General features: G+C 36.8%; 1 protein-coding gene across 3 annotated transcripts in view; it reads right to left on the reverse strand.

The window, feature by feature from the left end:
* Positions 1–1,481: 1,481 nt before the first annotated feature.
* The window catches only part of LOC121956993 (choline transporter-like protein 2), a 31,989-nt gene continuing 8,463 nt past the window's right edge, over positions 1,482–25,007 (reverse strand). Inside the window, exons 1-22 of one of the 3 annotated variants that reach the window (XM_088069414.1) lie at positions 23,015–23,302; positions 18,727–18,775; positions 17,787–17,860; positions 17,593–17,677; positions 16,397–16,481; positions 16,071–16,184; positions 15,567–15,627; positions 15,347–15,470; positions 15,159–15,242; positions 14,922–15,034; positions 13,723–13,854; positions 13,339–13,438; positions 12,471–12,563; positions 11,436–11,520; positions 8,154–8,416; positions 7,973–8,067; positions 6,744–6,847; positions 6,562–6,635; positions 6,114–6,184; positions 5,074–5,162; positions 4,896–4,980; positions 1,482–2,275 (exon numbers count right to left, since the gene is read on the reverse strand). In XM_088069414.1, the coding sequence (XP_087925540.1) occupies positions 2,163–2,275; positions 4,896–4,980; positions 5,074–5,162; positions 6,114–6,184; positions 6,562–6,635; positions 6,744–6,847; positions 7,973–8,067; positions 8,154–8,416; positions 11,436–11,520; positions 12,471–12,563; positions 13,339–13,438; positions 13,723–13,854; positions 14,922–15,034; positions 15,159–15,242; positions 15,347–15,470; positions 15,567–15,627; positions 16,071–16,184; positions 16,397–16,481; positions 17,593–17,677; positions 17,787–17,860; positions 18,727–18,775; positions 23,015–23,060 (2,139 nt within the window). In that variant the 5' untranslated portion in view covers positions 23,061–23,302 and the 3' untranslated portion in view covers positions 1,482–2,162. Of the gene's footprint in view, positions 2,276–3,067; positions 3,913–4,895; positions 4,981–5,073; positions 5,163–6,113; positions 6,185–6,561; positions 6,636–6,743; positions 6,848–7,972; positions 8,068–8,153; positions 8,417–11,435; positions 11,521–12,470; positions 12,564–13,338; positions 13,439–13,722; positions 13,855–14,921; positions 15,035–15,158; positions 15,243–15,346; positions 15,471–15,566; positions 15,628–16,070; positions 16,185–16,396; positions 16,482–17,592; positions 17,678–17,786; positions 17,861–18,726; positions 18,776–23,014; positions 23,311–25,007 lie in introns of those variants that run through there. The other 2 variants (XM_088069412.1, XM_088069413.1) reach the window with 2 other exon arrangements.

The raw sequence follows: 25,007 nt of genomic DNA on the forward strand, positions 1-25,007 counted from the left end.
ACCATTTTTGCAACTTTTAATGCTATGGCGTGTCTCGGCACGCTATTTCAAGCAGTTTAAAGCAGTTTTCGGCTGTTTTTAGAACGTGTCATTTTTTGACATTTTTGCCATACTATAGTTCAGGTTTTTTGGTCATTTTTTTTGACTTGCCATTTTTTAGTGTTTTTGTCCATTTTTGCAACCTTCTATGCCATGGCGTGTCTCGGCATGCTATTTTAAGCAGTTTTCAGCTGTTTTTGGGACATGTCATTTTTTGACGTTTTTACCATACTATTGATATAGTATTGTTTCTTTGCGTCATTTTTTCAACATGTCATATCATGGTGATTTTGGCCATTTACTCAACTTTTAATGCCATGCCGTGTTTGGGTTTGCTTTACCATGTAGTTCTTTGCTGTTTTTGGGACGTCATATTGTGACATTTTTCGTCATACTACAGTATGGCATTTCCCGCCGTTTCTTCGACATGTTATTCTGTGGTCTTTTTGGCTGTTTTGCCTATGCTAAGGCATGTTTCAGCATGCTATTACATGTGGTTTTCAGCTGTTTTTTGGACCTATTATATTTAGATTTTTTTTTTGCCATACTATAGTATTCCGTTTTTGGTCGTTTTTTCGACATGCTGCATTATGATGTTTTTGGCCATTTTTAGGACATTCTATACTTTGACATGTCTCGACATGTTATTCTGTGTGGTTTTCAGCTATTTTGTGGACAGGTCATATTTTGACATTTCTAGCCATACTATACTGTGACTATTTTTTCATAATGTTTGATGACATACTATACTGTGATGTTTTTTCATGATTTTGGACCAGATACCAAAGTATGAAGTTTTGTCATGACTTTTGACCACATGACAGTTCTACAATAATAGAGCATAGAATTTCAAAAGTATAAGTTTGTCACAAAAATTGTCATGGTATAACATGTATTTAAAAAGGGCATTATATTTTTATTATTAAGTAAAAAAAAAAAATCATTTCGTATGTCCTTTATATATGTTCATATTAAAAAAATGTTATGTCATAAAGCTAATATTATATTGTATTTCATTGAAAAATAAACAACATGTCTTAAAAGTATATGTTATATTCATTGGTATATTCAATATTTCATTGTATTGTATGTCATAGGGTTGTCATATAGTCATAGTATAGTATGTTAAACAAAATTCATAGTTTCATATTTAAAGTGTCGACAACATTATAGCATAGTATGGCGAAAAAAACATAGTATAATTATTTATAAAAAGTTTGTTTCTAATCATTGTTTAGAATGTCATCAAATATCCATAAATCACCTATAAGCATGCATGGCAATTGTATCTTTTTATAGTTATAATGCAAACAGAACTTTTAATTAAGGTTTTGAACGAAGGGCTTAAACTTGTTTCCTTGCCAAGTTGTATCATTGCTTTTACTGAAGTGCAGGATTTTCGAGCCAATTTATATTTTGTTAAAACAGGCAGCTTCACATAATTATGTACAAAACTATGTTTTATTTCAAAAACATTTTCAATTCAACTCTACAAATATCGAATAAGCACCAAAGTTTAACCCTATACATCAGGAATAATATAAATTTAGATTTTGTTTCAGTTACTTTTTCTCACTGATTAAAGTTGCATCACAGCATCAGATGCTTTATCCAGGAGTTACTGTAGGTGCAAATGACCTCCACTGTGCATGAGTATCACTTTTATGGCTTTGGTAACAAGGTTAAATATTTATTCAAATATAACATAAGATTACACAATAATAAAGCGCAGAGACATATTATTACTTTAGTAGATTACATTTGATCTTACCTTCATGTAAGGCACAAATATAAAAAAAACATGCTTAAAGTATGTTGCATCTTTAATAAAAAAAAAATAAAATAAAATTTACAACACTAAAAATGTGTATGGGTGTTATCTGCGTTCAAAACAGAAATTTAAAAAATCCATAAAGCTCTAAAAAGAATTTCCGACATGAAAAAACTGAAGGGTCGGATTCATGAAAAACGTGGGACTGAAAAATTTGGTTTAAAAAAAAAAATGACACTACTGATTGTCACCTGTAGGCTCCTGGTGACTGATGGCATATTGTCCGAGTCCACAGAGGAAAACCCCAAAGACCAGTTTAGCCCACAGTCTCACCTCACTGAGGCTTCTACGGTCAGGTGCTCTGAGCCGGCTCGCTCTTGTTCTTCTTATTCAAGACTTTGCGGAGGCTCTCGGGCATCAGGTAGGGTCTCTCTGCACTGCCATCGTTCCTCTCAAGATCTTCCACTGCAAAGAGATTGAATAAAACAGTATTAAACTTTTGTCCTTCGAGCCACAGACTTTTAAAATGAGGTTCAAGCTTAATAATTAATATCCGTAAATCTAAAGGACCAAAGTTATTTTGTTTCTTGTTCCGCGAAAAGAAAAATCTTGCATTTAATAAATATTTATCGTTTTGATCAGATAGTTTAGACAATCACCAACAATGTGCATCCATTTAATGACTTTAAAGGGATAGTTCAGATTTTTTTACGCGACGTTGTATGGAGCACTTATCCAGTCTATTATATACAGTAGAAGTCAGTCTGCACACCGCCATTTGAAAAAGCGGGCAGGAGGACTGCAGCAGAGGTTAAGCTGCAGCAAAATGTACTTTAGATACAAAAAAAAAGTAGTATCGGTTGAAGTATACGCTTTTTTTAATATATTAACTGCTTTTTCTTACTGTCAGACAGACTCCATAACACAAAATAACTAACCGGTCTCCCAATAACTCCCATGTTCAGAGAGAGAAATTTGCTTTTTTTTGTTAATTGAGTCGAAAGCGTTAACGTCTTTCCTGTCGTAACGAGCCGATATCAATAAAAAGCGGTGACAATACTGCCAATAAAGCGTGCACTTAAACTGTTTGAGAATATTTTGGGTGGGACTTTTTGTAAGACAACAGAACAAAGCTGAGCTTCTCCAATCTGCCAAACTGCCACCTGCTATACGCAATATACTGACTATGGCTATAAACCTCATCCAACTCCACCCCAAAATAATCCAAACTATCCCTTTAAATTACTTCATAAAGACTTGTTGCCTCAAACACTCTTTATTAAACCAATATCACTGCCAAGGACACATTCCTTTATAAAGAGTACTGAATGCAAAACTGCAGTAAAAACTTCAACATAACAAACTACAGAGCAGCTAACCTCAAGAAAATCGCCAGTATTCAGTTAAACAGATAAAAAACTGTTTGGTGTCAACAGAAATTAAAGTGCATCGATAGTGCAGCATCCTAAAGGAGTAACACTAAAGATCATGTGGCTCTGATCGTATTATCTGTAAACAATTTAAAGTCAAAGGTGCAAACAGCCCGATGTTAACGCTGTAAATTAGGCACATGAACGGCTTCAAGTTGGCCAGTGGCAGTGAACCGATACGGTCGTCTTTGAGACGGTGGCGCTAACAATAACACCATTTGGAAACACTACGGGAGTTGAAAAGTTTCCAGGTAAAAATAAATATCTGCAGCTGTGAATAAAATAAACACTGAATCTCCACTTTTAAGGCTTGGCGCTCTGAATCTGCACCACAGTCGGCCTCTGTGAGGTGAGCGGGTTAAGTGCAAAGGAGAATTTTCCGACGGCCAATGAAAAAGTTCCAGCTCCTTACGGTCATTTAAGAGTCTTTAACACTTAAAAAAAAAAAGTCTTGCATGGGTTTTGTTATGTCCGAAAATCTGTCTTTGCCCACAAAACTTCTCTAAGCTGCGTCCTCCTCCTGAGCGCGTCGTTTCACGTCTTCGTCATCCTGTTGCTGAGCAGGAGACGGAGACGGATCCTCCGCCGCGTTCTTCCACAGAATCTCATGAAGAGTTGAGGACATGTAATAAGGCCTTGCGGCTGAACCGTCATTGCGCTCCAGGTCTTCACCTTATTGTGTGAATGTGTGTGTGTGCGTGTTAATGGATGGGACAGAAAATTAGTAAAGAAATCAAGGTTAAAAAAAAAAAAAAGGTGTTATAGGGCCAGTGGGAAGGGAAGAGGAGGTGGTGAATTGTGGGAAAAAGAAGAGACAAAAAGAGAAAGAAAGTCAAAAGGCAAGCAAGCAAAGACACCCACAGGCATTACAGATTTTAAGAGTGAACAGTCCAACACCAAGCAGCATTTTTTTCAGATTAACACACTTTACGCCACAAACTGTTATTTTGAAATGGTGAAAATTGTAAAGTGTGGCACGCCATATTCATGCAATCTAGAATTAGTCACAGCCCGACACCGAAAGCAACGTGAGAATTGAAGAAGTGAAGTTTGGATTCAGCTCATAAATAAGTTTTGCATTCAAACCTTTAGCACCTGAATTGACTTCAGTTTTCTTGTGCTGCATTTAGACACCTTTTACTGACATTTAAACCTCTGAAACCTGAGAAAATTGTTTTGATTTCTTTCAAACAGGAAAAAAAATAGTGATTAACTTGGCAACAACTGTCTAACAAACTGCAAAAAAGGCCCAGAGAATGATCTGAATTTTAGCTGAAAGGGATTATTAGATATTATCAAAAACAGAAAAATGTTCTCAAATATATTCTCAAATATTTATTTAAAATTATGTTGCAAAAAAATAATATTAATTATTTAAATATAAATATATAACAAATTATAATATCTTTTTTCCCCTTACTTTTAGGAATTTTTATTTTAATTTTGCTCAAATTTCTTGTAATTTTTTGGCCATTTCTTTAAGTTTCTTGCTCTCTTCCCATGTTTTCTTTTAAAGAAATCAAGGCAATTTGCTCTGGTTTCAAAGGATTTATCTGATCTGAGATGCTGGTTTCTTTGTCCACAGTCAGATGGACTCTACATAATCTGGACGCAATAACATGGGAGGCAACAGTGACCGAGGCGGAGCGACTTACAGAAACAGAGGAACAGCGTGTCCACACACATGGCGTACACACTGAAGAATCCGTGGGCGATGAGGTAGGATCCAACCACCACAGTCTGGCGAGAACCAGAAAAAAACATTTCATTCATAAACATAAAGAAACACAATAGATCAGTTTTTCTTGGGAAAGAAAGAAGCAGCAGACTCACCAGGATGGGCACCCAGTAGTAGTGTAGATGTGGAGCCGTATCCTCAAAGGCCTTCACTCTCCCAGAGAAGAAAAAGAAGGCAAAGATCCCTGTCGAAAAACAACATGAAACCTCACTTTGTTAACGGGAACGTTGGGCTGTTTGTAAATGTGTTTGTACGGGACACTTATCCATGTTCTGTGGTGCATCCCTAATCTGGAGAAGCAGCACCAACACATACGCTAAACAACGCCCTGCTGTTGACGGAAATGTTTTTGACACCTGAAACGTCCACGTATACCATATACTTTGAAGACTTGTTATTTATTTTTTAATGAAAAACGATACAATATGATCTTTATGACTACTATACATGAACATTGTTTTAAAACGAAGATAACTATGACATACTAAACTATTTTACAAATTAATATGACTGTGTTAAGGACATCCGATACTTTGGCTTTTTCATATCACACCATGGCTTTTTTTTGACATACTATATGGATACAATATAAAGGACATACAAAGTGATTTTTTTTACTTAATAATAAAAACATAATGATCTTTTTAAAGACATGTTATACTATGACAATTTTTGTGACACACTATACTTTTGAAATCCTAAACTTTATTATTGTGTAACTTTGTCATGTGGCCCAAAGTCAAGTTTTATAAAATATCGATGTCCACACTACGACGCAAAAACGACCCCAAAGGCTCTCGAGCATGAGCTGTCCGAGTGTCTTCTTAGTGAAATGCACAGGCTAACTTTTTAAAAACACCCACAGGAGATAAAGAAAGAATTTCCTCTGACTTAGTTTCACACTGACTGACTGTAAATAAGCTCACTGTTACGACCCGTAGCTCCCGCTACATCAATAACCCAGCCAATACGTTAAGAATAAGTTGTATCATATGATTATAAATCCACAAATCATGAATCACGGCACACACATAAATCTCACATGCATTTTCTGCAGGAAAAATACTGTAATACAGAGTATAATTACAAAGACAAATGCATGCATGAAGAAAAAGAGTGAAACAAACAGACTCACCTACGAGCCCGACGATGAGCAGTTTGCCCAGAAATAAGAGGAAATCTGTCACTTTGTCTAAAACAGCCACCCTGAGGGATTAAACAGATTTATTGAGCCTTTACATGAATGTGTGTGTATGTTTTTGTGTGTGTAAAATTATACAATTTCAGAGGCTATTATAGTTAAGCAAAACTAAAACTGAAAAAATAAATAAAAGAAAAATAAACAAAAAAAATACAGTGTTTTAGTGTCGAGTTTGTCTGGAACAAGATTACAAAAGTTCAGATTAAGCAATTTTAAAAAACTAGGACTGAAACTAATAACACCTAAATAAAAACTAACATTGTTAAACTAATAAAAACTTATGTGAAACATGCAAACCCACACTAGAAACTTTAGCTGAAGCTAAACTGAAATGAAAACAAAAAATAAAAAATACTGCAAATATTAAAACTCTGACACTCACCTGATCATGTTCCTCATCAGGAGCATAAAGGCATCTCTGGCAGACGTGCAAAAGTTTTTACCATAAATTGCCACCTAGAGTCCAAAGACACTCATTACATTAAAAATCTCAAACAATACAAATAAAACTTTGAGCTTGAATGATGGATGCAGTGCAGGGACTTAAATGTGTGAACGACTCACCATAATGTAGGCGTTTCTGTTTAGGAACTTGATGAATTTCTCCAGACACCAGAAGCAGCACTTCAGACAGCACAACAGGAACTTGGCAAACTTATTTTGGGCTCCTGTGAGTGAAACCATGATTGACAGGTGAGCAAACCTTTAACTGACACTGGGACTGACCCGACCTTAAATAACGCTCTGTATTTTCTATTTTTCCTTCTTTTTCTTTCCTTTTTTTTCTCCTTTATTGTGTACAATTTATAATTAGATTTTTTTTGGTCCTGTCTTAGTTGCCAATGCTTGATAGTAGAGCGTATGAATTTTTAAGGAACACAGAAGGCAGATTTTGTGTAAAGTCAATATAGTAATTTAAACCTACTGTAAACTGTGCAATTATTTATGTCAGCTTATTGTCATGTGTCTGTTATGAAATGCTGCACCTAATATCACTGTTTATGTCATCACTGCACAGGTTATATAATAATGCGTATGTGTGTCAAGATAGGATGACAATAAAAGTATTAAAAAAATAAACATTGTTAATAAAGTCTTATCATTTTAAGAATTATGCACTACTAAATTCAATGTAAAAAATGTTAATATAGGTACAATTAATGGATTAGTTTTTTGTACTAAAAATGTGAGAAAATGTAGAAAAATATAGATTAGTGTTTCACAAAATTGACAGTAACGTCCTAAAATGTCTTTTTTTGCCCACAAATCAGATATTTAGTTGCTGTCATCGAAGAGTAAAAATCCCAGATAATATTTACATATAAAAAGCTTCAATCAGATACATTTTCTTTAAAAATATCATTCAAAACTGATTTATCAATTATCAGAGTAGTTGGCAATTAATTTAACAACTGACAACTAATTCAATTGTTGCAGTTCTAGTTTGATAAACAGCATTTTATATTCAATATTTCTTTTTCTTTTTCTAAATCCAACTGCCAACAGCTGCTACAAACACTATCATGTTTACGTTTGTACGCTGCAAAAAATAAGTGCAAATGCATCATTGAAAAACGGTTAAGAACCACTGCATTTGAAGATTTAAATACACATTCATATCTGACCTTTAACATTTGTGCAGGTCATTATTTTAACAATCAGAAATAACCAGAAACTATTTGAATTAATTACCGCCAAAGGTTAAGCATACAGTGCTGAATTCAGCACTGAATGCTATGAAAACTAAGGATCGTAGCCACGAACAGACGTTATAGTCAAAAACAGCACCAGACCTTTCAGCTTGTGGTCCAGATACTCCAGCAGAACCCTGATGATCTGAATGACTGAGAGGATAAAGGCGCCAAACGCCAGAGTTCCTGTATGATACCTGAAACAAGAAAAAAGTGACTTTCACACAAGGTTTTAAGTGTCAAATGTGAGATGTACCGAGACTTCCTCCACACACACACACACCTGAGAGATCTCCCTAGAGCGGAAAACACGGGGAAGGCAGGCATGTCATCTGGCTTGACGAAGGCCCAGTAGTATGACGCGAAGGCCCCGGCCAGAGTCATCTGTCCCAGAGCCGTCACAAAGTTGGCGCACCAGAAGAAGAGGAAGACGTTGTAGAACTGCAGGCCGATCAGGTATTTGTGGTAAACAGTCTCTCCGCCGTAGAAGGCAAAAAGGCACTCGGAGTCAGGGCACTGTGTTTTCTCAGGACTGGTCGAGAAGTTCTGAACAAAGATTATATAGAGGCGTTATATACACACTCTGGTAGTCCGAAAGATTTCTATTTAATGTGATGGAGCCATAAATATTCAATCAATTCAATCACAGTCTGTGACAATGTCAAAAAATACATTCATGAGTGAAAAAATTAAAGGGAAGAATCACAGTCCAAAAGGTCAATATAAGGATAAAATATTAACATTTCTAAAAATTGTAGGAAAATTAAAAAGTATAGAGTAAAAGGAGTGACATACAAAAGAAATAATCTGTAAAAGAATAAGAAAATATCTGTGGAAATATATAGAGGAATAAATAAACAGATAAGAAATGAGTAAATAAGTTTATAACCTTGCACTCCCCTCAGTGAAAGTCGGATTATGCATGCGGACTTTGGTCCCTGGACTGAGATATTTCACATGGTGTAGTACTTCCAGGGCCCACTAGATGTCACTGGAGGGCACATTAATTCCACAACATCTCGGTGTACATCAGTTGTAGACCAAACCATAAAAAACTTCATGTAAATTTATTAATATCAAAACAAAAACCCTATATGTAGTGTTAAGTCCCAAACAAGAGTCTGAACTGCAACTTAAATCACAAACCATGTGTGAAGGTTTAGCTCAGGTGCTTAAAGTGCTTGTTTGTAAACCATGTGATTGTGGGTTCAAATCCCCGTGAATTTTACAAGCAGCGCAAACCACTAGACCAATAGTCTAAATATCAGTTGGATTATCTGAGTGTTTCAGATTGTGAGACAAAACTTTTGTAACTTCATCTGTATTTTAAAGACTGCTGTCCAACGGAGAGAGTGAAAGAGAACGTCGAAAACAGTTTTAGTGTCAGGAGGTTTAGCTCAGTGGGTTAAACAGCTGGTTGGTGTCCCTGAAGTTGTGGGATCAAGTCTCATTTAGGACAGGTGACTTTTAAGGTGACAACAGTACAAAATCCATGGCTGAAATTTACCGGATTATGCCAGAATTGGCAAAAACTATACATATTCAAGACAAGGAGACAGTTGTGTCAAACAAATAAACAAAATGCCATACACTTAAATATTAAAACATGTCAGTACTCTCTAATGGACAAAGTATACCAGTTACCAATATTCCTTGACTGTATTAATCTACAGCAAAATTATATTTTATGGCATAAATAAAATAAAATATCAGCTGATATGTCGGTCATATGGTGTTGTTGTGACGACTGTCAAATACTCGACTGATATATGAGTCAGGCCGATAATCAACTAAGTTCTCGGGAGGAAAAAAATCAGTATCGGCAGTGACGTCTGTCGAAAACTCGACTGATATATGAGTCAGGCCAATATTCCTTGATTTTGTCAGACGCATCTGCTGATACTGATTTTACCTGTTTCGTGATAACTTCACCTGATTTATCAGCCAAAACTATATATCACTCAACTTAACGTGCCTATTTTTTTCTGAAATATTACAATGAGTGTCTCAACTGTATGAATCTACAGCAAAATTATATTTTATGGCATATAAATAAAATATCAGCTGATATACCGGTCATATGGTGTTGAAACAGAAAATTCAGTATCAGCAGTGACGTCTGTCGAATACTCCACTGATATATGAGTCAGGCCCATATTCCTTGATTTTGTTCTGCAATATCACAGCCAGTGTCTAAACTGTATGAATCTACAGTCAAACTAGATTTTATGGCATAAATAAGATAATGGCTGATATATCCATCATATGGTGTTGAAACGGAAAATTCAGTATCGGCAGTGACGTCTGTCGAATACTCGACTGATATATGAGTCAGGCCGATAATCAACTAAGTTCTCGGCAGGAAAATTCAGTATTCAATAAGTAAAAATTCCGGATACAAGGAGACCACTGTTTGTTTTTAAACTGTTTTAAGTGTTCGTTGCAAGGTACGCCATCGATCGTTTTAGGACTGCTCCCTGTCATTCAAAACTTAAGGGACGTCTCATGTTTACAGACTCGCGCTGGGCTGCGTCGTGCTATGCTCCTAACTTTCCTACATTAATACTCTCCCACTTTCCTGACTTTCCTAATCCAGTCCATTACTTTCTATTCTCTGACCTTTCTATTCTTATTTTCACCTCTTATACTCTCATCCTCTACCTCCATCTTCTACTTTCTGACCTTTCTATTCCTATTTTCACTTCTTATACTCTCATTCTCTACCTCCATCTTCTACCTTCACTCAACTTCCTGTCTCTCAACTTAACTTGTTGTAACTTGACTAACCTTCCCGTCTCTCAAACCAACTTCCTGTTTCTCACCTCAACTTCCTGTGTCCTGACTGTCCTTCCTGTCTCACAACCCACCTGCCTGTAACTAGACTGACTTTCCTGTCTCCCCCAACCTTCTGTCTCTCAAACCAACTTAATGTATTTAATGTTCCCTTTGGCTGTGCTTTGGACAGCAAAATTCACCTGACCCAGGTGAGACTTGAACCAGCGACCTCAGACACACTAACCATCTGATTTACCCACTGAGCCAAACCTCCTGGCAGTTTGACTATTTTCGACGTTCCCTTTAGCTTTGTGCTTTGGACAGCACAATTCGTTCACTCAGGCCCTAATAAATCACATTTGAAAACGTATGTTTTTATACAGTTTTTAAAAATATATATTTATTTTGCAGATAAAGAACCTTAGTTAGTTTAATTAGTTTGTGTATTTATTTTTCTGTGCTGTCATTTATTTATTTGTATCCCTTTATTTTTCCCCAATTCTTATCCTTTTTGCTCTTGAAGTGCCGAGCTGGAAGTAGATGCAACACCAACTTGAGCGACGTCAATGTGTTAACGGTGTAAATCAGGAAAGGAAACATCATGAGCAGAACAAAGTTAAATATCCAACAAGTTCTTTTAACGCACAATTTTTATTTACTTAATAAATAATTTCTCCTTATATTTCCACATTTATTTTCTTTATCCTTTACAGATTTCTTCTTCTTGATGGCACCACTGTGAAAACAAGAATTCAACATTAATCAGTAAATAAATAAAGTGAAAACTCACCGCGGGGTCACAAGTTTTTCTTGAGTGTTCGCATTCTGTCTCATTGAAGACTTTGTAGATGGGTTCATTCGAGGTAGACAAGAAGCTGATCACTTTTATTAAGGATGATCACCAGAACCTTTAAAGACTTCAAACATCGTTCAACATCTCATTAAAAATCACATTAGATCCATTTTGACACACTTTTACACCAGTATCGGGGCGCAATTTAGGGTTCAGTGTCAAAGTTTCAAAGGATAGGTAATACAGCTCTGTCACGTGAGCTGTATTACCTATCCAAATGTACTTTATAAAGTTTATTTCTGCTTAAAACAGTTGCACACACTTAACATTTAACGTTTGTCAAAGCAAAAATGAGCCTGAATCCAAATTTCTGGGCTTTACTGAACTTGCAGACTCCCAAACTAAAACAAGCGCATTTGGGAAGTGCCTAAACCTGTCCACATTCATCAAATATGCACCTCACGCAGACTTTCCCTCAGAACGAACTGGATGGTGACTTTGTACATTTTTTAAATCACTCAAGCAGCTGCAAGTTACCACAACTACACTGTTTATCAGGGCAATGAATGCTTCTTGATTGTTTCCCACTGCTGTGTCACAAAATGTCTCATACTTTAAAGTTTAAGGTGTTATTTTAAATAATTTATGGCACATAGGCTTTAGTTTTTCTCTCTGAAAGCAGTCACTCCACTGTAGGAGCTGTGTTAATTTTCTTACCTGTTACCTACGTCTTTGACTACAGTCAATTCTAAATAATAGGCTAAAATGGTCACGGCCGATCACCGCACAATGCATTTTTGTTAGATTTGGGTCCATCTAGATGCCGACTTGCTCTGACATAATTTACACGTGGGCAACAATAACCGCAGGAGCTGATTGGCTCTTAGTTTCAACCGCAGACAGCTGGAAACTGTCCGGCTTTTTTGTTACGATCCATGCTGCTGCCGCCTGATCTCATCTGCTTTCTAGCCGAGGTGCAGTTCATCTGAAGTGCGCCTAATATCGCTGACTTTCTGTAATTAGAAAGGATACACAGCAGTAGTTGCCCAGTAGGCGATGACCATGGCCAGGAGGAGGAAAGTGAACAGCGGGTAGAAAAGGGAAGACATCACGTGACCGATGGCTCTGTAAACACAACAACACAAACAAGCAAAAACAAAAAAAATCATCACTATAAATTGTATTGGATTACTTCATCTGTGCCAATAATTTATTAGTATGAGTCACAGTAAGCACATTTTAAGTCAGAACAATTTAACATCTCAACTGTCATCGATCTGTTTTTCCTCCCATCCACTCATCTTAGATGCTGAAAAACTTATCAATGCTTTTATTTCTAATTGATTAGATTACTGCAAAACTTTTTACTGTCCTTCGGAAAACTCAGTTGAGTAAAATGTTTTTAAAGCTCTTAATGGTTTGGGACCGGACTACATTGCAGCCTCTCTGTCGTTTTATAGTCCTTCATGAGTTCTCAGATCTTCTGCTGCTGAGTTTTAAAAAGCACACAAGAAAATAGGCAGCACAGATTTGTTACCTAAAAATTCCTCCAAAATTATTAATGCAAAAAAAAGCTAAACAAGAAGCAGCTCTATGAACACTTTTAAATGACGTATCTATCTATGTATTAATCTGCCTGTTAATTAATTATTATTTTATAGAAATACTCTCATTTTTGCTATTGTTACTCATCTCTTTACTTTTATATCTTGTTTATCAATGCCTGTCTTTTGACTGTCTGATCTTGTCTTTTTTTTGTTGTGTGTGATGCATTTTTTTGTGAAGCATTTTGAGCTCGGGCCTTATATGAAAAGTGTTCTATAAATATAATAATTATAATTATTTCTATCATTATTATTATTATTATTAAAGTGTCTACAGCTCTGACGTGAAGTCTGACCTGCTGGCTTCTTTGATGAGAGCGACAGCAATGAGGATCCTCTTCCTGAGGAAGATGAGCAGCAGGATGATGATGACCTCCACGATGGCCAGGATGATCACTACAGGAGGAGAGTGGCAGAGGTCTTAAAGGCGTCCACATTTTACAGCAACATCCGCTGTGCGGATTATAAATCATCTTACTAACTTTTTAATTTTGCATTTTTGTTTATTACACTAAATCAGCAAATACAATGTAGTTTATATTTCATTTTCCTAAGTGAATTGTATTCTGGACCTTATTCTGGTCCATTATCTTTTACTCCCAGTCTGCCCAAGAGTGACTTACACAAATGGACATTAACAAGAGGATATGACGGTCAGTACAGATGTGTTGTGTACGTACTGAAGGCCAGCCAGGTCTGTCTGATCTGCAGGTAGACGGTGAAGTCCGTCTGGAAGCCCAGTTGCTGTAGAGTCACATCAGCGCCCGGCTCTCCTTTCAGGGCAGCGTACTCCATGTAGCAGTGGAAGATACCTGAAGAGCAATAAACACACATGGCACAAAACAAACTTTTAAATGGAAGCAGTGTGCAACAAAGAAGAAATAAAAAAACATGATAAAAAATAATCTTCCAGTGTGAATGCATAAGGGGAGAAAGACGGCACTTTGGGCAACAAATATCTGGGCCTGAAAGAAAACAGATCTTTTCCAGTAAACTGGGAGCTACTGTACAAAACTAGGACAGTGGATTTTCCAGGTATCCAGGCTGAATTTAGCATTGACTCAGCTGCATGAAAGCAGAGGCACATAAGTTATCATGGAGATTTATTCTATGCAGCTCGCCTGATCACTCTTTAGCCTGCATTAAAATAGACTTCCACTCTGTAATTCATTAAAGTAAGCCTGCTGTGGTCATTTTCAGTGTAAAGTTAAAGGTAACCTGCACACTGAAGGACATTTAAACCAGGACCAAACAATTAAAGTCAGCAATCTGGTCCATAATACCTCTTCTTATGAGTTAGCTACCGCCTCTGTCCACAGGGAGGCTCCATAATCAATAAAGTTTTACACAGTTTACCCACTTCCTGGTCCTTATACCGTAAGAACAGTTTTTGTTTTTACATCTTTTAATTGATATGCACATACTTTTCATTGTTATACGCATGCTGAGTTTTTTAAAAAAAACCATTATCCTCTCCCTACAAATTACAACTGCTCTCTCTAGGAACTTTTTTTGTGTTATTGGTCTGGTCGGAGGTAAATTATTTCTTGCTTTGCATCTGACTGTTAGCGAATGTTATTGTGGATTTTTGTGAATTGGATTTTTTTATAAATAAATTTTTCGTACAAAAAAGTTCTTTGTTGCAGAAGAAGTATTTTTCTCTCAAAAAAATGATTTTTCTTGTGAATTTTTTTTTCGCAAACCCCCAAGACTTTTCTGCAAAAAATAATGTTTTTTTCTTGCCAAAAAAATAGTTTTTTTAATCAGTAAAAAAAAATTTCTCTGACCCCAAAAAGAATTTGACCTGCTTTCTAAAACAAGCCCCTGAGGAACTATTTTGAGTATAACAAACATAAGTTTTATAAACTTTGGATCTTACCGTATCCTATGACGATTATCACCAAGGCAATCATGACCCAGACCATGATACCTGCCAGGAAGCGCAGGAGGATGATGAAGAGCAGGCTGGTGAGCATCGCAATGACCAGCCCTCTGCAGAGAGATGACGGCGGGAGGAGGGAAGGAGAGCGCAGAGCGTGAGTGAGCGGTGAAACCAGCTCATGCTTCGTTCATTAACTGGATCAAAAAGATTTAGAAATGTGGGTGAGTGACTTACAACAGGATCCAGTACCAGGACTGCGTGTAATCCTCAAAGATCTTCATGACCACCTGACGAGCCTCGATAACCACGGTGGCGTTCCTGAGGAGAGATTCCTGTGTGTTTATCTGTGTGTTTGTATGATGTTACGTGGCAGGTTGGGACCGGCCACGCCACACAGCGGCGTCATTCTGTGATGTACTCACTTGACTCCGTCCACAAGGTCCTTCGCCTCCCTGATCTTTCCGCTTCCATCTTCAAAGTGGGAGTTGTTTCCAACCGTTATCACCCCTCCTTTCTCACCCAGAGCTGGGAAACACCTACGAGTGACTTTACAGGGCAGAGAAAGTGCAGAAAATATAAATTATTGTAAAAAAAAATGTAACAAGAATACAACATGTAATGTGTATGTTGGATCCAACTCACAGGGCTTGCTGGGGGTCAGCATGGCAGGACAGAGACCTAACTGGAGGATTTTTGGTATACCCTGAAACACAGCACATCCAGAACAGATAAGAAGGTGTGAGGAAACTTTTGGATGGTGAAACAATCGAGGTAAGTAAAGAGTCAGTACGTTTACATGATGTTAGACAAAGTCAAATTTGACTAAAACGGGACTTTCTTAATTCATGTAAAGATGTCGAAGTTACTGTAGATAAACAGCTATGATTGTGATTCGGTTTTTTATCAATAATAAAGGTTTATTGCAACTATCTGAAAGGGAGCAAATCTCCACCACCTGTGACGGAGTCAGTAATACTTCAGTCAATAAATGGATTCGTCCCCGGTGCTTGTATACTGGGACAAGGACAGTAGTCCAAATAAATGCCCAAATCAAGCTATGACTATAATTTGTGGATGTAAATGACTGAATGGCACTGAAAAGAAGAATCCAAGGAGGCTAAAAGTCTCAAATTGCTTCAGACTCACCATCGTATTCGTCACACCTTCCTTGCAGAATTTCTTGTAGTACTCAAAGTCATTTCTGTTGCTGTAGGCTTTGACTAACGTCATGAACTTTTCGGGGCACTTCTCCACACACATCTGAGGAGGAAGCAACATTTACAGCAGGAAACGTCAACATCAAGTGCAGGAAAAGCATCCACTGGTCATGACCATGATGATAAAAGGAACAAACAATATCTGTGTCCCAAATCTTTATTACACACTAAATCTAATTAGATTTTGAGTTGCAGCACATTTAAAGTTTATGTTTTGCACCACAAGAAAGACAAAGTAGAGTGGAGTTCACACACCTGTGTGGTCGGGCACTGAAACTCCAGCAGCACCATCGGGCTGGCACACTTCATGATGTTGAAGTAGAACAGAAGTCGCTTGTTCCTGTTTAAAACACACATAAACAAACTGGTCAGAAGGAGAAAACGCTTACTTTTTGGATAATCATAATGAACATTCACATTATATATGCCCATATACACATATTTCTTTATATTTACACTGTGTCGTATGCCAGGCAATTTTCTGCTGTGCAACATTTTACCAATTACAGTGCGAAAATATTTAAAGGTTATATTTCAATATTTTTGCAGTAAAAATACCACACTGTGTATTCAAGTTATCCGGTGCAACTATCAATCATGTACTTACAGTATCTGTGTAAGTAAAAGGTGTGTATAGTGTATATAGATCTTATACTTTATGTTATTATATTTTTGGTCTGGTTCTGACTCTTAAGCAGCTATACTGTGTGAATTTCCCCAGTGTGGGATTAATAAAGTATAATCTATTTCTGAAAACATTTAAAGAGAGAAACAGGCAAAAAAGTAACACAATCTTGATTCATATTTGTCTAGTCTGACAATTTAACGATCAGTAAGTTTGGGTTTGAAACTCCTTAAGTCCGATTGGCTGTTTTCATTCAGCAGCCGTAACGCCATTAGAAGCATTACGAGGAGGCGGGGGAATATGATTTTTTTACACAGATTACGTCTCATGTACTACTTTGTGGATACAGCGAGTTTCAGCAAATATGACAAAAAGTTGTTTTAAAGTTACCAACTGCAGCCTAAGACATAAAGAGATCTTCGTATGCATATTTCAAAAATGAGGATGCAACAATGCAAAGTTTGTTGCCTTGTATTTTAAAAAAACAGAATTCAATCATTTTATGCAGTCATGGGTTAACGTAAAGTACGACTGTAATTGCCAGAAAATATTCTTGAGGAAAAGGATGATAATGCTGGTATCTACCCTCATGAAGAAGACATGGCGTGAAACAGTTGGTGACTAAAACAAGTTCTGTAACCTGTATTTTGTTTTGATTGACATTTGCAGAACAGTTCACACCAGTCTGCACGTCCTTACTCTGTGTGTGTGTGTGTGTGTGTGTGTGTGTGTGTGTGTGTGTGTGTGTGTGTGTGTGTGTGTGTGTGTGTGTCCAGCAGAGAAACAAGGACAATTGTAATTGTGATCTATACTTGGAAAAACTCACTCAAGTGGGGTGCCCGCCTGCCCACAGAACTGGCCTTGACTGTCTGTGGGATAGATCACCTTCCTGGGGTCGCCCTGAGTCCAGGCTGGAAGCGCAAAAATAGACAGTAAAGATTAAAAATAGTAGGTTATTTTTCTATTTCACACTGTTTTTGTTTTTTTAAGATAATTCAAACTGCAGAGCTGTTTTCTTACCGAGTATTCCCACTGCAATGTAAGCCAGGATGGCAATAATGAAGAGAATACAGCACACGATGTCTGTGCAGCCTCTGCAGAGGAGAGAGCAGAGTTCAAATGGTTAAAAAAAGAAACTCTTGGACGAATATTCATCCGGTTTTAGTGAAGGTATTTAGAGCCACTATTCCTCTCAGATTCAATGTTTTACATCTATGCAGTATTTTACAAGAGAAAACTTCCAGGAGTTAGAGTCCTCTTGGCTGCATTTATAAAAGCTACACCTCGTCAGCGGCTGAAGCCCCACACTCCCTCGACGGAGGATTGGATAGAAATATCTCATAAAATATATATTATAAGGAAACTGACATTTTCCCTCAGATTACAGCAAGATAAATTCGTCAATAAATGGTCTAGATGGACTTTATAAAACCTCAAAGATAAGACTTAATGTGAGAAACTTGTGCATAATGTGAATATCAACATTCCTCCTGCATGTTTTGCTCTGTAATGTATACATGTTTGTTTGGCACCAGCAATTAATGAGGAAGGCACTCAATTATTTTAATTTGGAAATCTTAATGTCTTTTCTGTAAACAAAGTAACAAGTCAAAAGTAAATGGCAATTATTTTTACTTTATTTATTTTTCCCTTTTTCTATGTTATTTTATTTAACAAAAACATTCTTTCTTTTTCTCCTCTTATTCTTTTATTTTATTTTATTTTTTTTCATAATTTATGTATCCATGTGTGCCTTTGCTTGTTTAACTGCAAACTAGTCTTTTGGCTTGTATTTTTATCAATTACCTTTAAGAACTTGATTTTGTAGTGTATTATTTTTGCCAAAACAGGCTTGAAGAAAAGTTTTTGTAATTGTCTTTTTTGTAAATCTTCTGGCTGCCAACACAATTTTCAAAAAAAGACAGAAATTCAGTACAGTACAATCATCTCTCTGTCTCACCTGTTCTGGATTGGGCCCTTAAAGGTCGGGTCATACTTTCTCGGCTCGCCTGCAGAAAAATAAAAGCAGTGCATTTATCACTCTTAGCATTGTGACTCTTTGGAGCATGGCAAGAGGTCTACGAGCAACATAATGTTAAAAACAGAGATGCACCTTGCACCCAGATTGTGTTTTTTTTTAAGGTTAAATAACAGTACGCCCCCTCTTTCCTCCCATTCTTCTGTGGGATGACTCTTCCCTGCAGGCAGACACGCCTGGCAACCCGACAAATTCCTCCCTGGTGACTAAACAGAGGCAAACCCATGAGAGAGACAACATGACTCACTGAGCCACTAGAGGGGACCTAAATCATTTATTGAAGAACATCCACTTTGATAAAGCAATTATTGTCATGTTGATACATGATTTATAACAAACCCTAGAAATGTTAAACACATTCTATAAAAATCAAAGCCAAAAACTGAAGTCGCTCCTTCACACCAGAAAAAGAGCTCAGAGTAAGTTTTGTTTATCTGTTAAGAATTAGATGTGACAATAGGAGGAGACGTCCTCTAAATGGATGTAAGACAGCGAATCACATGTATTTGTCATTTCCAATGCATGCAGTTTAAATGTTGCTACAATATTTCACTAGTCAGTCTAACTTAACAGTTCAAAACTTGAGCAAATTGGCTTAATTGATTTTAAAAACACTGGAAGAAGGCAATAAGCAATGAATGTAGAAATTACCCCAAAAATTAAAAAGAATAACCTGAAAATTAGTCAGAGAAAAAAAGATTATAAACAGAAATGACCTGGAAAAGATGCTTAAAAACTAACATTTATAATTATCATAAATACATGTTTAAAATTACGTTGCAAAATTATAGGTTTCCTCTAGCTTTTTTCTTCCTTTGACATTTTTCCCTTTAGCTTCTTAAAAATAATTTTCTTAATGTATAAAATTCCTTGCAGTTAGTGAAACATTAGTTACCAAGTTTCTCACTACTATTTTCCCTATATTTCTGAAAGAAACCGCACCAATTTGCTCAGGGTTCAAGGATTAAACACTTGTGAAAGGTGTCTGAAAGGAGCACAAGTATCATAAGTGATGTTGCTCCAGATTTCAAGGGGTTAATGTCATTTGAGATTCTGAGTGCTGAACTGATGGTCTGCGGGTTCTCATAATTATTGCAGGCGCAGGCATATAGTTGAGTTTGCTGCAGGTTATCTGAGGTCACAGGCGGGAGGCAGAGCAGCTATTATCATAAGCAAATTCATCTTGCAACTCTGAATTCAGTTCATCGGGGAATATGACTTCACTCAGCAGCAGGTCAGTGCTCTCCAGGACAGAAATAAGGAGGCAAAGTGCCACTTTATTACTGAAGAACAAACAAATAGCATTGAAAATAGCCAACTTTTTGACACCATGGCTGCCTTGTTAAAGGGTCAGATCATCCAAAAATCAAAATCCCTTTTACCCGTTGTGTTATTTATCTAGCTCGACTGTTTTGGAGTGAGTTGCAGAGCGTTGGAGATATCGGCAGGAGAAATGTCTGCCTTCTCTCCAGTATAATGGAACTAGATGGCACTTAGCTTGTGGTACTCAAAGTTAAAAAAAAACAAAAACAAATTAAAAAAAAAAACACATGGTAGAGCAGGTGCCCCCGTGCACAAAGGCGAAGTATTCACCGCAGCAGCAGTTCGACTCTAAAAAGACCCAAAAATAATCTTAAAAAAAACTTGAATACACTTATTAGTCACAAAACTGACGTTAATTGAGCTAAATATAACATTTAAGGAGAAAATATCTACTACTTTTAGATGGTTAAACATGTCAATTTAATCTGGGAACATGATTGCTGTTCCTTAAAGATGATCATAACAGGAGGCTTTGGATGATGGAAAATGCATTAAATAATGCAGTTTGCAAAAGTTACTTTGTAATCTTTGAAAAATTCTTCTCATCGGCTGAAGCATATATCTACTGCTAGCTCACAGCACCACTGAGCTATCTAATGTTTCAGCTCAGTCAAGGACGCTATTAATGCTTACATCTAACGCTGCAATGAGCACGAGTCTCGTGTTCATGAGTAGATTGACGCCTCCTTCTGCAAAGTTATACAATGAAGTTCTACAGAAAGAAAATAGTCCCTACATTGCTTACAACAAGGTGTGTGAATTACTGTGAGTAAGCAGGTCATGATTTCTGGAAAGAGACATTGATATTGAGTTTGTAAAATGTATTATTTGGCACTTTGAGCACCACAAGCCGAGCGCCATATAGTTCCATTATATTAAAGGGAAAGCAGACATCTACAGCCGAAATCTCCAACACTCTGCAACTCACATCAAAACAATCTATATTGATAAACAACACAACAGGTGAGAGGAAAAATATGTTTTTTTGGATTTTGAGATAAACTGTCTCTTTAGGCTTTTAAATCCCCAAAAGCACCAACATCAACCCCACACTACCACAGCACGTAAATGTACATGTGTAGCTTTGGCTCCTGATAGCTCAGAGTCTAGACACAGGAGTATGATTTTCTCCGTGGCGTCTTTCCATATTAATTATGAATATGGTCTGCGGGATAGTGCTGCAGTAAGCATTTAGCAGATGAGCTCTAAGAGAAGTCACAGCTTCCTGTGAGAAAGAGCATGAGTGTTGCATTTCATATTCATGGCGTGATGATGTCACTCTAAGGTGCCATTTTTGACCATTTCAGGCAATATTTAGGGGAAAACTGCAGGTGAAAGGGGCAAAACAAATAAATAAACACGCAACTTTACGAATTGATTATTAGTAGTTGTAATAATAATAATAATACATTTTATTTGTAATGCACAAATTTAGCAACTAGCATAAAAGAATATTTAAGACAAATACAGGTGTTTTTTTTTCATTATTTCTATCATACCATATTCATTTATATTATTTACATTAGGACTATTCTTTTTTAATTTTACTACAAAAAAAAGGTTAAATAACCATTTCCAGAACAGGAATCTGAACATTGTATGAAGCCAGGTTCAAAATTCTTCTTTCATTTTGTCGACATATTAGAGTCAAAGGTTTTTACAGAGAAACTCTCCTTTTATCACTCAATAAGTCAGAAAATACTCAGCAACCACAAAAGGAAAAAAATATTGCCATGTTTTAGGAATAAAATGTTATTTAAATCAAGCTATGAATGAAATGTGAACAAATCCCTCTGTAAAAAAAAATAGAGATCATAGACAGGAATATAACTATAAAAGTCTGGTGTATGTAAATACTACTGAAGTGAACATTTCTGGCTCACAGTATGAGAAAAAAACAACATGATTTGTATGCATTTGTTGCATATATTTTCCAGAAAAGAAATCTGAACTAATATAAACACCTAAATGTGTATTTTGGATGAAAACACTGTCAACGGCCATAAAAAAAAATGTGCTACTGAAGGGAGATTTCTGATTTCTCAGAGTCTGATAAAGAACTCATTATGAGAAAATAGCCTAGATATATTTCTAGAAGATAAATATTCGATACAATTTATACAAAAATAAGACACTAAAGATGAAAAGGGTACAAAATTTAACAAATAGATGTCACCATGAAACTTTTTATATAACACATTTTCTGAAATGTTATGTTTAAATACGCAAGTGACACATTATCTAATTAAAAATGTACTTCTGAGCTAAAATAAACATCTAAACGTGTATTTTGGATGTTTTCTTACACTAGTCTGAAAGAAGAAGGCATGGAAGCAAAATTGCAGAAAATCTCAAAATTGACCGGCGTTTTCACCTGTAGTATCTTCACTGTTTTGTGATAATCTGCAATATCTGAGCCTTTTCAGTAATTAAAAAAATAATATATTACAGACTAAACAAAGAAAGAGGAGGTCTTGTTAACTTAACCAGCAACAAGCTTAATACAGCACTGATTCAGTAGTGGAAAGGCTTGCTCTTTTAATGATTATCTACAGGAAACATGTTAATATTTGTGTAAGAGAAAACACTGATAAAAGAGCTCCCTGCTCTCACACACCTGTATAATCAGCCGAGCAGCCAGCAGCAGCAGCTTCCACAAACACACACACCCAGCCCTACAATGTTGACATGCTGATACTGCCGCTCCAGTTTCACTCAAAACAGTTTACGCACTTCAGATTATAGACTACAGACATATTTTTTAAGCATGAAGAAAAGCAACACCTAGAAATTAACCACTAATCCTCCTGGTGATCATTTGACTTTTCTCATACAGAAAGAAAAAAGCCGTGAAGCAACACGTAACTAAAGCAAAAAGAGCATTTACCATGCTTTCCATAATATTCCCCTTCTCCTTCTCCTTCCTCAGGCATGGTGAAATTCCTCTCTGGGCCAAATGTTGAAATGTACAGAGAATCGTTTCACTCGTTGAGCTCTTTACACCTTATCTGCTTCGCTTCTTCCTCCCTCTCTGCTGGCATAAATGAGCGAGAGCGGGGGAAACACGACTATTGTGGAGGGAGAAACCAGTCCAACCTGTCCCTGAATAGCTGAGAGCCTGAGCAGCAACAAACGCTCCACCTCACCTCACACATCCCTCCTGTGTTTATACTGAAACAACCGCCTCTTTCCAATCTGCGCCCCACCTGTGCATCCCCCTCTGTCTCCCCCCACCTACAAAACGCCTCTTTCTGTCTGATTTTTTACAATGTTTGAAGATGAAGGAGTCCAAACATGCAAATTAACGTATCAACAGCAAGGCTGAAAGGGAAGAGGCGTGGACATGTGGGCGTTAGGGTGGGGACTGGTGTTGTTTATTAGGAAAAAAAACTTAAGTCAAGTAACCAAAAACATGTGTTTGGAGACAACAAGGAGAAACTACACCAGTGCCTCCAGTGGTGTTTTTTGAAGCTGCAGAGGAGGAGGAGGCATGATTAGATTCTGGTGTGTTATGTCCATTTTCCATCAATCTTCTTATAGTAGTAATAACCATAACATTAACCCTTTCACACTGAACATATTGACTTATGTTCTTGGAAAAAAATAACAGGGGAAGAAGGCAATGAGCAAATTAAGAAGAAATTAGCCAGAAATTAGCAAGAAATTAGGAAAATGTGAAAGTACAAGACAATGAACTGAAAATTAGCACACACAAAAGATGATTTCTTTTAAAAAGGCAATGACTTGAAAAAAACTGCTAAAATTAAATAATTCTGTGAAAAAATAAAAAATAAAAATAAAAATTGAATTATTATAATTGGAACTCTCTGGACATTTTCCCTTGCTTTTAAAAAATCATTTCTAAGTCTACTAATTTCTTAACATTGGTGGAGCCTTTCTTGCTGAGTTGCTTATAGATTTTTTTGCCATGTTTGTGAAAGAAATCAATTCAAATTTACTTCGGGTTCAAAGCTTTAAATAGTCATGAAAGGCTTCTGAACGCAGCACAAGAAAAGTGATGTTGATCCAGGTTTCAAAGGGTTAATACTAGGCAGCATCAAGAGGTTGTTTTCACTTCCAGCCTAAAAAACTAAAGCAAGGCGTCATACTGTTTTGTTCAGAGGAATTCAATAATTTAATAGTTAACCATCTGACATTGCACATTTAACAAATACAGTTATTTTTTAAAAGAGGGTGAAGAAATACCTGATGGCACTGAACACCAGCCCCTCTCAAATATGATGTTTTGTTAACTAATATCTGACTATATGATCATTAAGGAACTCTCCTTTATATTTTCATAGTCACTGTGCTGTTTTTAGTAGTATTTCTATTATTTTTTTAGCTGTGTCAAATGTTTGCTATGACAACAGCAGCGCCTGAGATGCAGCATCCTGTAGCTCTTCAAATCCTTGCTACTTTTTTGCTATATTTTTTTACTTTTTTCAACACCATGGCCCCTTCTGCTGAAGCACGACTTTTCTACGATAGAGAAGCACGTATCAACAATGGGAAAAGTTGTGTGGGGTTTGGACCACGAAAGGATCTGCCGAGCGGCTAGTGAGACCATAGAGGAGAAACCAAACTGAAAGCGCCAGACTAAGAGAGAGAGGAGAGCCGGCATCAGGGTGAGGCTGACCTGACTTGGACCGAGAGCTGTTCCTCTACCAAACCCTCTTCTGACTAATGTCCACGACAGCTTTTGTGAGTTCTATTTAGCTTATGTCGATTTTGAATGATGTGTTTTACAATGATAAAATTACTGTTAATTTAAATTGAGTCTGGTGTGTTCGTTAAGGGCACTTTCAGGGTTGCTGCTGGTTTAAAACAATACCTTACTCTGTAACAAAAAGAGCTACCCCCCTCGGGATCATTTCTAA

Source organism: Plectropomus leopardus, chromosome 18 (genome assembly GCF_026936395.1).
Source record: "Plectropomus leopardus strain MGB_pleo_1.0 chromosome 18, ASM2693639v1, whole genome shotgun sequence".
NCBI lineage: Eukaryota > Metazoa > Chordata > Actinopteri > Perciformes > Serranidae > Plectropomus > Plectropomus leopardus.